The sequence below is a fragment of the Catharus ustulatus genome, chromosome 12 (genome assembly GCF_009819885.2).
Source record: "Catharus ustulatus isolate bCatUst1 chromosome 12, bCatUst1.pri.v2, whole genome shotgun sequence".
In the NCBI taxonomy this organism is placed as follows: Eukaryota; Metazoa; Chordata; class Aves; order Passeriformes; family Turdidae; genus Catharus; species Catharus ustulatus.
In genome coordinates this window covers 11,283,814-11,298,353 of record NC_046232.1, presented here as the reverse complement: position 1 = coordinate 11,298,353, position 14,540 = coordinate 11,283,814, and the positions used below count along the sequence as shown (strand labels likewise).

General features: G+C 39.8%; 1 protein-coding gene across 1 annotated transcript; it reads right to left on the bottom strand.

Moving 5' to 3' along the window:
* Positions 1-3,152: 3,152 nt before the first annotated feature.
* HDC (histidine decarboxylase) lies at positions 3,153-13,491 on the bottom strand. The gene is made up of 12 exons (XM_033071109.1): positions 12,719-13,491; positions 11,708-11,880; positions 10,563-10,676; positions 9,720-9,842; positions 8,772-8,906; positions 7,740-7,883; positions 7,422-7,488; positions 6,516-6,678; positions 6,320-6,410; positions 5,053-5,151; positions 4,281-4,382; positions 3,153-4,098 (listed from the first exon to the last, which is right to left on the bottom strand). Exons 1-12 carry the CDS (start codon positions 12,744-12,746, stop codon positions 3,337-3,339), a joined length of 2,001 nt encoding a protein of 666 aa, XP_032927000.1. The 5' UTR covers positions 12,747-13,491; the 3' UTR covers positions 3,153-3,336.
* Positions 13,492-14,540: the final 1,049 nt, after the last annotated feature.

The following is a 14,540-nucleotide window of genomic DNA, read 5'->3' as shown; positions in this document are numbered from 1 at the left end:
GCCAGGCAGTCGCCCTCACATATGAAGCTTCCAAAAATGTTCTGTAATGTTTACAGCTGTGAAGCAACTTCTAAAAAAATCCTGAGGCACCAGTTTAAAACAGCTCTGTTACAGAAGAGTAAAACCCCTCTAATTTAGTCAAACACTAACATCTAGTGATAGTCCAACTTTACCCTAGACTTAAATCAGCTAATTTTCACCCCTGCCAGCTGCCTGAAGCAGCTCCCCACTCAGCCCCATGTCTTCTGAGGTCCTGGCAGCAGTGGTGAGCAGGAGGGGCAGCCCTGGCTGGAGTCACCTGAATCACCAGGTCAGGTTTCAGCTGCAGCGGCTCCCTGGAGCTCTGAGCGCCGCTAAACTGCAGGGATCTGCTCCCTCCCACCCTGCTCGGACATCCAGGGCTGCTGCTGCATCAGCTACTGCTCACCTAGCAGCAGAGAATTTATCTAGCCGGGGAAAAAAAAAAAAAGTCTGCAATGAAGAAGCTTCCTAGCAGTTCAATGACCTGAATCCACTCACCTTGTGCTGGAATGTATCAGATCTGACATAAAAGGGCAGCAGAAGGCTGAACAAGTGGGAAGGAATTTGTCCCCTTAGTGGCACATTGCAAAATACCAAATTAAAAATATATTTTTTTTTTTTTTATCCTTACTCAGAATAATGGCTGTTTAGACTCCACCAGGAAGCACTGAGCCCCGGTCACCGGTGCAGTCAAAAGGGTGAAATTCATGGAGTTTGCTTCAAGATTGTCTGAGCAACTAAGGAAATAACTATGCTGAATTCAGTAATACAATTTTTATGTCATTAAAGTAACTTATCTCTATGATGTAATATGGATTTCAAAGTTTATTGAAGGGTTATTTACCTCAGTGAAAGTTTATTGAGGGTTATTTACCTGTAAGATGCCATTAGATACTTGCATAAGCTATGCAGTGTGCCACAGGCATCATTAAATACCTTTTTTTGTTGTTTGCTAATTAAATAACAGGGAATATTTGTTACTTTTTGCTGAAAATCTAAGCATAAAGGGAAAGGGGGAATCCCAACAAAAACCTATCCTAATGAGGTCTGTAATCTCACTGCATACTAACATTAACTTTTTGCAAGGAAAACAAAGGAGCTTTTGGCGCTTGCATTAATCATTCTTTTGCATAGGGGAACAATGGTAATCCATTAACTGACACTGTTAAAATGGAGAACACCTTATGTGAGCACACCAAAAAGGAGGAGTTCTCTAGAAACCTGTGGACCTGTGTTTTGAGTAGTGTGAGTTTTGGGGGTTTTTTAGCCAAAATAATAACCCAAGCCAGGTGATCCCCGGGTGAAAGTGTTGATGTGAGTGTTTAAAGAGTGCCCTCTTTGAAGATGCACTTAAGCTCTTGTCTGCATAGGGTACCTACTCCTAGGTGCTTCATAGATGGTTTAGATCACTGCAATTATTTCGATTCCTCCTTCATTTCAAAAATATTTTTGAGTAAAATGAATGTGACAGTGGTAGAACTGCAGTTGGAATTCAGTAAGGAAAAAGGGAGCAATCAGTCTTTGTAGCACCTTATGAAAACCATAAGGCAGGACAGAGAATAAAGTCCACAGTTTCCTTGCAATTCATACACATTATTTATCTTTCCTCAGTGGTTCAAATTTCTTTCTTGAATCACTCCTTGAAACAGTGTTTTGCAATTCCAGCGTTCCATGCTCATCTTTGACTTCTACCATCTACTGCATTGCCCTCTGCTCTGTATTTCCTAAAAGACAGAGAGCCAACATACTTATTCTGTATAAATACACATTCTAGTCTGTTGCTGACAGAAGTCTTATCCTTACATGGGAATTATTCCAAGTTAAGAAGCCAATATATTTTTTTAAATATTCTTAGTGTCTAATAAAATACTATTAAATTACACAATAAAAGAAACAGGTGGAGGAAAGGACAGGAAGTGGGGTAAAAAGAGCCTTTCCATAATTTTGTAAAATTCTATCATGGTTTTGTTAGTCACTAGCACATTAGATATGTTTATAAATTACAAGTGTCTGACTCAGGGCAGTACTTCCTATTGCTGAATATAAATTTAAACATCTAAGACTAGGCACAAAGGGACTGCCATCCTCACTGTGTGTTTATTGCTTTATTGTGTAAACAGAAGGATTTAATAGCACTATTAAAAGTGATATGAAACATGATTATTGATTTTTTAGCAGAAATAAAGTCTGAATATAAGATTGTCCTAATGAAACAGAACTACTCCAATTCTACCTACACCTTAGCTGAAGAGCTTAGCTGATGTTGTATAAGGGTCTAACATTAACCAGGCTCATTGTTTATATAACCTGGGAACAGTTTTTCTGGATCAGAGGGTGCTGCCTTCAAGACAGGGTGACTGTCAGTGTCTGGAAAGGACGAGGAAAGCAGCAAGCAACTAGCAGTGCTTTCCCAGAACAGTGTCCTAGCAATCACCATGCTTCCTGACTCAACTGTACTATCCCTAAATTGAAATCTGTGCCCAATAGATGTTTCTCCCCCCCAATTTTTTATATACATAAATCACTGGTCTTTTGTAGCAAAAACATTTGTTTGCTATATAGAGACCATTCCTTCCATAATGCCCCTTTAGTTCTCTGTTATGAGAGAGAGGGAAATATCATTCCTCCTCTCTTTCCTCCTGCATTTGTGGTGCACAGCCCTTAGGTAACACTGAGAAAGGCCACAGGTGCTTTGCAAGGGCAACTGTTTTGCAACATGGCTGCACAAAGCCTCCCTTAGCTGATTAGAGCAGATGGACTGGCAGTGCTGCCGTGTTTAACTCTGGGAAAATTGCCCTGCTGCAGCAATATCTCAGAGAGGTACATCCTTCTTTTTGCACAGTTCAAAACTGATGCTGGCATTGTCTCTGCACACACAGATCCTCACATCCATCTAGAGAGTTTAAGTCAAGGTATCAACACCCTCCCCCCAAAAAACCAATTAAAACAAAAAAACAAACCAAAACCAAACAAAAACAAACCAAAACCAAACAAAAAAACCCAGTGGGGCAAATAGAGACTTAAATTGTTTATCCCCTCCTGGGGCCAGCTGGAAGCTGTTCATTACCAGGACTGGTAAGGTAGAAATTGGCATTTTCTTTACCACAGTCTACAAAACAGAAAGTTTCATGCTATAGGCCTACAAGATTTATTTGACATTTTAATCTATAAATACATGAGGTTTTCACCAGTAAAAGCACAGGCATTTTCTCAGTGGCCATTGCCATGACATACATTTGAACAGAAGAACACGTAGTATTGCATGTGAATAAGCAAACTTTGGTTCTCTTTCCAAGGACCAAGCTCTCTTACTTGTTAAACAATGGCCTGCAGAGGACAACAAGGCAGCTGAAGGCCACACTGAATGCTACACTCTGGAAAGCTTGGGACACTGTAGAACTTAATTAGTTTTTTGAAGGCACCTTTTTTGAATATCATCATGTCTTCAGGCAGCCTGGAGAGAACTCTGGCATTAGCACGAGACTCCTTCCTGTCAGTGGCTGCTGCCTTGGGGTTACATTGCTCCAGATTACCAGTCATTGGCACACTGGTGCAGCTAAGGGAACGTGCTGTCTTCTTCTTGCCTTGAACAGATAAATAACTGAATAAAAAAGAGGTTAACTTATGTTTGGTAACTTCCTGGACATCTTCTGGAAAACAGTCATCCAGAGGATCCTCCTGACCTTTCACCTGCTGACTAATCACACACGTACTGGGACTTACTGATAATTTCTTAGGCTGAACTACTGTTTTTCTGGAAGCTGTTTTGTATTTCTCTCCATCTAAATAAAGCTGAGGAACATTACTAATGGCATCAGAAGTAGGCTGAACTATTGTAGTGGGGATTCCTGCCCCATCATCAGAACTGATGTGGTGCAACCCATAATTCTGCCTAATGATTTGGGCTGCAGTGTGTTGAATGATGCTCCAGTCCTGCAGGATATCTTCCCTGGTCGTGAACTGAGATGTCACAGTAAAGCGAATGATGAACTTGTCATGGATGGTTGCTGGAATGAGGAAAAGCCTGCCAGAACTGCTCAGTTCTTTCAGGAGTTTTTCTGTCAGCCAATTGGGACCCTGTTTTAAATATGAATAATAAAAAAAAATACTGTAGTTAGAATTCCAGTGACATCCAAACATATCTAAGAATTGTAATCACAAATTCTTTCATGCAAGTATATTCACAGTTATTAATATCTGGGGAGAGATCAGCTGTGGTCAGTTCATTCCAAAGAGATTGCAAAAGGGCCAATCTTTACCTTTAGGCGAAATACAACCAGTCCAAGATGTCTCTTGGCAGGAATTTCAAAGAGTGGGTCACTTTTAACCAAGGATTCAAAGAATTTGGCTGTTTCAGTACCCTACAATTAAGTGGGAAAAAAAGGTTATCTATTTGTTTGTCACAAACCCACTGTAAGATGTTGAACTGAGTAGTTAAAAGGAATTCCTTTCCTTACTAAAACACATCATTCCAATGCATGAATAAGAGCAAACAAAAATTACATCAAAGCTGAGAATTTTAAAGTCTGTCTCTATTTGCCCAAACCCTTGTCAATGAACATGAGTAACTGGCCTATACAGAAGGATATTCTAGAAGGAGATTTGAAAATAGAATGTGCATTCTCATATTAGAGTCCTTTTGCAGCAGCCATTGATCCACACTGTGACCCCTCATATTTACACTCCATCAGAGACTTAAGCCTGTCCCTTTTCACAGTGATGGGTTCAGCTATCCATCACAGCCTGCCTCCCAAACAACTGCCACCTGACCCCAAAGAAAGCTTCTCCAGATTATGGCAGAAGGCAGTGACTGACCAAGTCCCTTTCCATTGTCCAGTGCTGTCAAGAAGGGGACTGGAAATGTTTTGTTTACACCATCAATCTTTACAGATTACTCTAGAGCAAAACCAGCACACATTTAGAATTCACATGCAAGCTTTGCATGTGAGAGGGTTTCTGTTACTCATCTCCGCCTCTCTGAGTTCCCTGATCCCACCTACCAAGAACTGAACACATTGGTACTTCACACACCTGTCTGACATGAGCTTGGAGCTTTTTCACCCCAAACGAACGCAGCACAAACCACAGCTTCAAAGAACGAAATCGACGACTCAGTGGAATTTGCCAGTGCTGTGAAAACACAACAGCTCATCAGTGAGTGCAGAAACAACAGAAGGGAGAGCTCCCCTTCCACTGCTACATCTCTTGCTTCAGACTCGAGTCAGAAACCTCTCTTGAGATGAATAGTGTCATATTACTGAAAGTCTGCTAAGTCTAGGAAACAGCCATCAAAGAAACACTGTGTTCCCATATTCTTCAATTATTTGAAAAAATAAGATTTTGGCTATTCCCCTCAATTTAAGTCTTAGATATGCTTAGCATTTTAAATTAATCACCAGCTTATAATAACAGCTTTTTGCATTTAAGAGCATAATCAATTTAAGATGTGGCCATTTACACTTTAGGACTGACTAGTGCTCACTTCAACTCCTGTAATTTCCTGAACATTTTCCCTAATCAACTATAAACAGCAAGATTTGATAGTAGGGTAGACAGTTCCAGAAAAAGTAACACCTACTCTAAGGAAAAGAGTGAGAAAACATGTAAAGAAATATTTCAAGGAAACTGCACAATCACGTGCAGGATCCAATTTAACCACAAGAGGGACTCAAGATCTTTTTTTTCCATCCCTCCCTCTCTCCACTACAGTGAAAAGCACTATTGATTTCAAGAAAACAATTATCTTTTCAGGACTTGGGTGAGATCATAGCAGAAATAATTGGCAGTGAATATTCCTTTGTATTACTGTACTGAAATCTGCTGTAAGATGCATCTGCAGTGAAATGCCTCTTAGCTCTCCTATGAATACCTTAATCCAAAGAAAAAATGTAATTCATTCTCCTGCTGTTTCAGAGCATGGTTTTTCCATTGCTTACTCCTTTCTCTCTTTTATTACATATCAGAGATACAAGAAATTCAGCCAAAAGGGCATCAGTAGGAATTACTTCAGCAACACAATACACAGAAATGACCCTTTGCATTAGAAAAGAATGGCTGGATCTCCATCTGTGTAAAAATCTTAAGTACTTCAATCTGAAAGCAATTTGATAATTAATCTTCATAACCAGGGCTTACTGCAAAGTTTTCCTGTTTTCTCTGCATTAGGATCTCAGTATAATTTGGTTTATGTAGTAAGACCAGCTAGAAGATAAGCATAATCCAGAATATGAGAGGAGTTTCACAGTCTGTTTGAAAATTTTATAGGCAATATAAAATAGCAACTTAAATAATAACTTACCATGAAGTCAATTGCAGCTCCTGAATTGGCGTGTCTGAGGTAGACAGGGTTAACACTGAAGGTTTGATGTAACTTGTATTTATCTTTAACCCTATTGATTGTACAAGGAACTAGATTTAGCAAAATAAGTGCAGAGAAAAACTTCGCAATTTGCATGTCATCCTTTTGGTGTTGTTTGTGCTTTGACTATACTCACCAAAACCCAGTGCAGTCAAAATGGACCATCATCCACTTAGAAGGATTAAAAGTAAAGGAATCTGCATATTCAATTCCATCCAGAAACAATCGAAATTCAGGACATACAAATGCTGTTCCTGCATATGCAGCATCAATATGAAGCCAGAGTCCTTCAGCATCACCTGTTGGAATTGAGATTGTTGTTATGTAAGGGGTATAGGGAATCAAAGTGCATGCTGATCTCTCCTCTCTGCAAACAGGTGCAGTGCTTTGGACGAGGCAGACAAGCAATTGACAACCCAGTTTTGTTGTAAAGGTGTGATCCATAATGCCAAAATATTGGATAATGCTGAAAGCAGGTGGACTCTGTAACAAAATTCACTGTTCTATATTTCATGTGGGTCCTTTTAACATTTTATTTCTCTCTCCTGTCCTTTCACTAAGTGAAATTCTGCAGTACCCCTCAGTGGCACAAAGCCAAGATAAAGACATTGTGGCAAACAAAAAAGGACCCAGAAATAGAAGCCACAATCTGACCCATAGCAGAAAGCTCCTCAGGTCTTCAGCAGCTACTGCTCAGAATTTATGCTGGAATAGAATTTGCAACCATGTCAAATTTACCTAAGAAACTGGTTGATCCAGAGGATGTCCTACCAGAATCTACCTTCAAAACTCCTTCGTTAGATTAAATATTAATGTATCTATCCTACAACAGTAGCACACAGTCTGTGTTTCCTGAATAACCACATTAAAGATTTATCAGTTGGCAAATTTCATCCATCTCAAATAGAATGTATTTTGGCATCCTAATCTAAATCTTACAGAAATCACTGCAGCCTTGTACGGACTTCAGCCATCCCTGAGACATGTCTGAAACTCAGCTCTCCTTCATAGATCAAAATCAGGGGAAAAAAAAGACACTTACAAACTGGACCCAGTTCTGAGAGATTGTCAAAAGCACAGACACCAGTTGTACCCAAAGTTGCACAAACCTAGAAAAAAAAACAACCTGTTATAATGGATTTGGTTTCTTTTAATACATGAAGGCAGCACTTTAAAAGTGGGCAGTTTATTGCAGTCAAAACATTAAATTTTTTCATTTAATAAAATAGAAAATCTTGTATACATTTGAACCTTCAGCTAATGTATTTTAACACAACAAGAATTTTTTTATATGTAATTTCATTATGACATTAAGAATATAACACTATGTCAATACTCCCAACCAGAAAGTTGAACATACAAAGACTGGCACTAGGCCTTTCTTTCTGTCTTCTGCAATGGCTTTCTTCAAAGTTTCACCTCTGAGGGAAAAGTTCTCATCCACAGGCAGAAATTTTATCTTCACAAGAGAAATCAAGCCAGCCTTTTCTACAGAGGAATGTGCCTTTAAAATAAGAAAAACAGTAAGAACTCAAGCTCTGAGGTTGAACAGCTGTGGTAAGTTATGGTTTTATGAAAGACATTGATGGCAAGAAATACAGAGATAATGACTTTATTGTAATCTATATTAATAGAAGTTCTTTGTGAGTAACGATAAGAAATAGTACACTGTAGTTCCAAAGAATACTTCATTTACTTGGGTACTGGTTTCTAAAATATAATAATAGGCATCCTCATCTTGTGTTTGGAAGGCCATTTATCAAAACTCAGTTCTTAAAGGAGCCTCTAGAAATGAATCAACCTCACTTTATTCCTTCCTCTCTGACATAAGAAGATAAATCCCCTGAAGTGTGTTTACTTCTGGATAGAGCAAAACACCTCACAAGATAAAGTCCTTTTAGTTATACTAAGAGAGAATGAGCATGAGTGTCTCTTCTGTGGCAGTTTTCCCAGGGGAATATAATTGCTCATTTCAGGAGGCCAAGGACAGAACAAGTTTGCTGGCAAAAGCCAACAGTGGAGCCCACAACCAGGAACAGCATTTAGGTAACAATGCCTTGAGCGTGCCTGGGTCTGAGGGGAAGGAGGCCGGGAAGAAACACGAGATGAAGCAGCATGAGATCAGCACCTAGTTCCTGCAGTAAGGCTTTGTGAAAAACAGGAAGGAAGAGCAGAAATCAGTCATGTGAAACAATCTCTAGAGGACTGCCAAGACCCTAAAAACCTCGCCTCACATGATTTAGCTTCCCCATCTGCAGAAAGGAGCAGTAAGGGAACTGGTCCATGCTTGTGAAGCATTCCTGTGCTGTTCCACAGAAATGAAATTTCACATGGCAAAGGCTGAGTGAGACAACAGAAGCAATTTGTTTTCCTTGGAATCATAAGAACCTACCTGATCGGATGCATAAGCGATGAGGCGAGAATTGAGCGAGGACTCATCAGTGTCTGGCTCAGAAACCTTCATCTCCAGAATTTTGTTCTTCCTTGCTGCCAGCAATGCAACCAAGGTTGATTCACTCACAGTGCTCTGCAAAGACATTGCTCATTTACTGCAACTGCTACTTCATTGCTATTTTACCAGAGTTGTGCTGAAATCAGTGAAGTGCCCAGCTGCCCACCCCCTCTTTTATTCCTGCTCCTGGTTTTCTCTGACGCAGTGGAGAGTCATTAGCTGATGAGCAGCTCTCTGGGCCAGCAACACAAAACAAAGCCTTTCAACTGCTGTATATTTTAACATGCAGCACTGAGCTCTGGGGAGTAAATAAACCACATTTTCCCTTTGTTCCACAGATAAAATGGAGTATTTCCCATAAAATTACAAACATGATCAAAGGCCCTTATAATAACAAAGACACAGCACTGATTCCAGGCTGAACATACAAAGGCTTGTGACTTCTGGAAGGAGGTAACAGTTCAGGCCTTGATCCTGCACCTCTCAGAGACAAAAAGTAGACATGAGAAAAAGAAAAAATAACTTCTTGTGTAGCTAAGGACTTGGCAGAAGGATAGTGACAAGGATTCCTTCTCTAATTACGTAAGAATCACTTTAGTGCAAAATTTGGTGATGTGAAACAGATTGAAGAAAGGAAATCTCACTCATTTATCCTTAAAAAGACCACAAGAATTCTTGCTGTTTGTCCAAAACACAGCATTAAAAGCAATAGCAGTTTCTATTCGATAATCTTCCACATTTAATACTAAATTTTGGGAAAATAATGCCTAATTGGGATTCAGACCCATATAGAAAATGTTATTGGTTTTGTCTCTAGGAAAACTATCACCCAGAGAGAAATTCACTTGAAAACAAAACATTGATGAGGCCATCTCTAGTCTCCCCTACCTGTAACACTCCTCCACCCACACTGTCAGGATGGTGGTGCAGGAATTTATCTGGAAGGCCCAGCATTTTAGCCAACCAATCCATCACATTCATTTCCAGTTCTGTACATGCTGGGCTGGAGGCCTAGAAAAAATTTTAAAGGAGAATTAGGCTGTAATTCACCCTGGGCACTGATCCCTTGTCCGGCTGAGAGCTAAGAGAGGCAAGGAGCTAATCTCATACAGATACATGAAGACCACACCCACCAATTTATTTTAGGTTTACGAGCTTCTGCTTTCTTACCCAGAGACACATCTAAAAATCTGGGCAACTTTGGTTTCAGAAACTAATGTGGTGTGCAGAGTCATAAGCAAGTAGAGCTCTGTAGCTGCAGCAGGAGGATACAAAATACTCAGATATTCTGGCCCAGATCACCAAACAATTATTTTCAGAAGAGGAAAAATAGGAAATATGTTCTCTCAAAGGAGCAAGAGAACTGGAATGGAGCCCAATCTAGCCTGCAGTCATGGATGGTGGCTGCTCTATTGCTTACACTGCTTGTGCAACAGTCTTGGCACAGAGACTACATGACAAGGAACAATGCTCACAGTGGGATATGCAAAGAATTTGAAAACAGATATTTCTAGTGTATTTTCTTCATTCACTTCTTACTACTATGTAATGCTTGTTCTTAAATGGTTTTTGGATTGGTATTTTTAAGCCATGATTTTAATTTATGCAACAACATATAGTTGGTTAAAACAAATAATTATATTGACTCAGAAAACAAGAAAGAATGACTATGACCTGCTCTTGCATATTACACACAGGAGAGGAATGTCTAAAATAGCCCCAAAAATTTACCCATGTGAATCCCAAGCAGTTAATTGCATCAGCCAGCATATCTCCAAGGAGTGAAGGCCAGGACGTTAGAGCTGGAAAGTAGGCATGCATGTGTGGACTTTGCCAATGGACTACCTAGAACAGAATTATGTAGAAGTTAAGTCTGAAAATGTCACAAAACTTCACATGAGATGTAGTGGTTAGTATCTGTTTATAGTGAGAGAAAAGGATCACAGCAACATAATATGTGCAACTATACATCTGCTAGGAGAGAGCTTCAAAGATAATATCAACAGGGGAGCAGCACTAGCAGATAGTAACACTGCATTATTAACAGATAAATTACAAAAAAAATCAAAAGCATTTATCTGAATTAAACAGGCATTCTGAACAGGAAAGAATGCTGTGCTATGTTTGAAAGATCAGAGTGAGAAAGATTTATCAAAATATTGATCTTTATAAAGGGAATCCTTGCAACAAAGTTGCTCATTTTGTCAAATAACAACTTGCCTTTAGCTACACGCAGCTATTTACAGCTATATAAAGCCTTCTATAGACCTGAAGGAGCTTGTGTGTGGGACACCAGCATAAGTATATGTAATGTGACTGCCTCTCCTACATCAGAGCAAGTTTCTGCAAACATCTCTAAAAAAATCTGAGAACAGACTTTGAAAAAGCTTCTTAGCTAAATCATGCAGTTTGGTAATATGAATTCTCTGAGCAGAATCTGCAGGATTTATGTACAAGAGGAAGTATACTTTTACATTCAAAGTGCAGGAAACAAGACTTGTATATACATACTTGTATATATATACTTGTATATATAAAGTTGTTTCACCTTGCTGTGTTGAGTTTCCACATCTCTGAAATTAAGATTATATGTTCAGCAGGTAGAGACATTGTGAAGTTAATGATTTTCTCATACTGGCAAACTTGTTTCCCTATAACCAAATACGAGTTATATACAAAGTAGTTTAAAAATACAATCACAATCTAACCTCTAAAACTATAGTTAGGAACAGAACTGTGGACAGAACAGTTACAAGATTTATGCTACATTTTTGGGTACTTCACTTATTTAGAACAATGTCCTGCAGAACATGTGTATTTGGTGCTCACCCCAGGTAGTAATGATTTTCCTGTCATGATTATACTTTTTTTCTTACCCCTGGCATAATAATCTTCTCTATATCTCCAAAGATGTTGTCCCAGCTGTCTGGGTCCATTGGGGCAGAGTCTGGCAGCTGGGCTCTCATGTAACCTGGCTGTACATCAGGAGTCACCCGTCTCTCTCTCACATTGCTCAGGTACTGGCAAATGTAATCCACCATCTCTTTCCCTGCAAAAGGCAAACCAGTGGTTTTAGTTTCAGTTATGGAAACACTAACTAGCAGTACCAGCACTCCACACAATCTGTCCTTAGCATTGGACAGAGATTCCAATAACTGGAATACTGCTCCCAGCTCCTCCCTCCTACACCCTACTTGTCCCATTAATAATGTTCTAAAACAGGCTCACAGGGTTTTTCAGTGTCATCATTGAACAGTTTTCAGATGTACCTTCAAAACACAAACATGGTACAAGTACAGTTTGTTTAGTTACTGAAAGGTTAGATTTTCTTGCCTACAAATTAACTGAAACTGCATTTCACGGGAAATAAATTTTTATTATGTCCTACACTTCCTTGTCCTTGTAGCAAACCCCCCTTTTGCATCCTCTGAAATCAGCTGCATAGTTCAACACCTTTACTCCAACTTTAAGGCAATCTCCTGCAGCCCTGGAACCAAAGTTAGCTCTCCATCTCCAGAACTGTCCAAGTACCACTGCAGTCTTGGGGTGTCAGCCAGGAAAGAGCTACTGTGCATAAACCCTTAGCACAAGTTTATTCAGAATTACAGTTTTGCAGCTTTCCCACAGCATCTTAGATGTAAAACCAAAAAGGCTAAGTTACCAACAGACTCTAAATCCATTAAATTAAACTCAACCCTGGGACACGTTTTTGCCTCAGCAGATCCAAGTCTCAAGCACAAGTGCACAAATAAGGATAAAGTGCACAAATTAGGATAGCCCATCCTAATTTTCCTAAATATCCTAATTTTGGGTATCACTCACAGCCCTACAACAGCTGATCTCCACAAGTAAATGTTATCAATTTGCAAGAGCCACGGATCACTCACCTCTCTGTCTGTACTCCTCAGGCTCCATACTGATTCCTTAGGAATGAAACTCTTCAAACCTGGGCCACAACCTTTTGGGAGCTGTGGTCAGTTTGCTCTGGTGCCCTCTCAGCTGCTTCCCCCTTTATAGCTCCCTTTATCTCCCAGACTCACACATTCTGGAAAAGGTTTAACAGGCAGGTTATTGGGGAGTGTTTATCTAACTCCTCCCAACTGAGGGTTTTTACAATCTCTCATGTTCTCATCTGTGCTCTTTTGATGTGTAAGATAGTGTATCACTAAGAGGAGCTGCCTCTGCACTTTCCCATTTTCAATCTTTCAGAAGTCTCACAGTAATCCATGCCATGAATATAAGGCACATTAACATGATACTTGTGGAAGAGAGAGAGCTTTCAAAACCAAATAAAAGCTAGCAGATGTTATGCCAGCACACCCAGCTACTGTGCTAGCAGTAGCCATTAAAACAAGGTACCAACACAGATAAATTTGACATGGGAGACAGGGACTATTCCGAAGAATGGTTCTCAGAATTGTTTTTTTTCCCCCTCAAAAATGAGTATACCTACATGCCCACAAGTCTTCAGTCCTTCTGTGGTCAGTCTCCTGCTGCTAAAAGAAAAGGCTTCACAGTTATTGCTAGCCCCAGAACTACAATGTGAAGCAGCAATGATCCTCTTTGTGGATCTCCTGCCCTTCAGATCAGAGCAGGTTACACCAAGCAGGGTGATGTTCCTCCATGGATATCACCCTAGACCACTGAGCTGGGAAAATGCACCTTTTCCCTCACTGTGTTTTCTTTTCTCCTGTATTATATGCATAAGCACTGGGATTTAGTCTTGTCTCTCCAGAATTCCTCCAAGTCCTCCACCTGGATTGTTCTCAGTTTGAAAGAACAGCCTTATAGATTGCCTCTTGTCTGTTTTAGGACCCGAAAACACATCCTGACCTCTGTCTGGCAGCAGTCTTTGACACCACTCAATGCTGAATCCTTATCCATCCTCACCACTTGCTCTACACTGTACCAGGCAGCCCTGGGAAAAAGAGAGAGGTAAGACTTGAGGACTAAGCAGCAGAAATTATTTCCCATACAATATATTCTTGCCTATTTTTGCCATAGCCCAGGCTCCTGCTTTGGGCTGGCCCAGCTGGAGACAGGGTGCCAGGCTAGGCAGACCTTGTGTCTGATAACTGACAGCAGTTTTGCTGTTCTCTCACACCAGTACTGGCTGCCACAGCAGCTTGGATTCTCTGCCTCAGGTACTCTAATGCAGCACAACTACTTTACATAGTTCTAAAAAGTTTTTACATTGTTCTCACAGCACACTGTCTACAGAATGGTGTGAAACCTTTCCTAGTTTCTGCTGCAGTTAGATACTTGAAAAGGAACTGTTTTATAGATATGAGAAAGATGCTCTGACACACACACATCAGATTAATGTACTGAAACAAAAACCCCCAAATTGATAAAAAGGCATTGAGAGAACTACTATATTCATCTGTTTCATCTCATACTGCTCTGGAAACACTAGGAAAAAAGTAACAAGCTGCTCACATGTTGTATATGAATTTATGAACATCTCTTGGCTGTACTGTAAAATGACTCCATAAAGGGGAACAAGCTAAGAAGAGACAAGCATCAAGCACAGGACCAACTCAAAATGAGTCTAAAGTTCTCAAAAACTGATTTTAGCTCATTACAAGTGATTAATATGCAAATATATATGGACATCTGTTCAAAGAAACAGATGTCAGCTAACTACAGTTAAGTTTTTAATTTGAAACAGCAAATAAGGAACAATATTTTTAACAATATTTTCAGAGT

Coding starts and splice junctions, on each gene's coding strand:
- HDC (XM_033071109.1), bottom strand. CDS start 12,746: ATGGAGCCTGAGGAGTACAGACAGAGAG. Junction 10,677..11,707: donor AGAAGATTATTATGCCAGGG/GTAAGAAAAAAA, acceptor ATTCTGTTCTAG/GTAGTCCATTGGCAAAGTCC. Junction 8,907..9,719: donor TGGGTGGAGGAGTGTTACAG/GTAGGGGAGACT, acceptor ATGTCTTTGCAG/AGCACTGTGAGTGAATCAAC.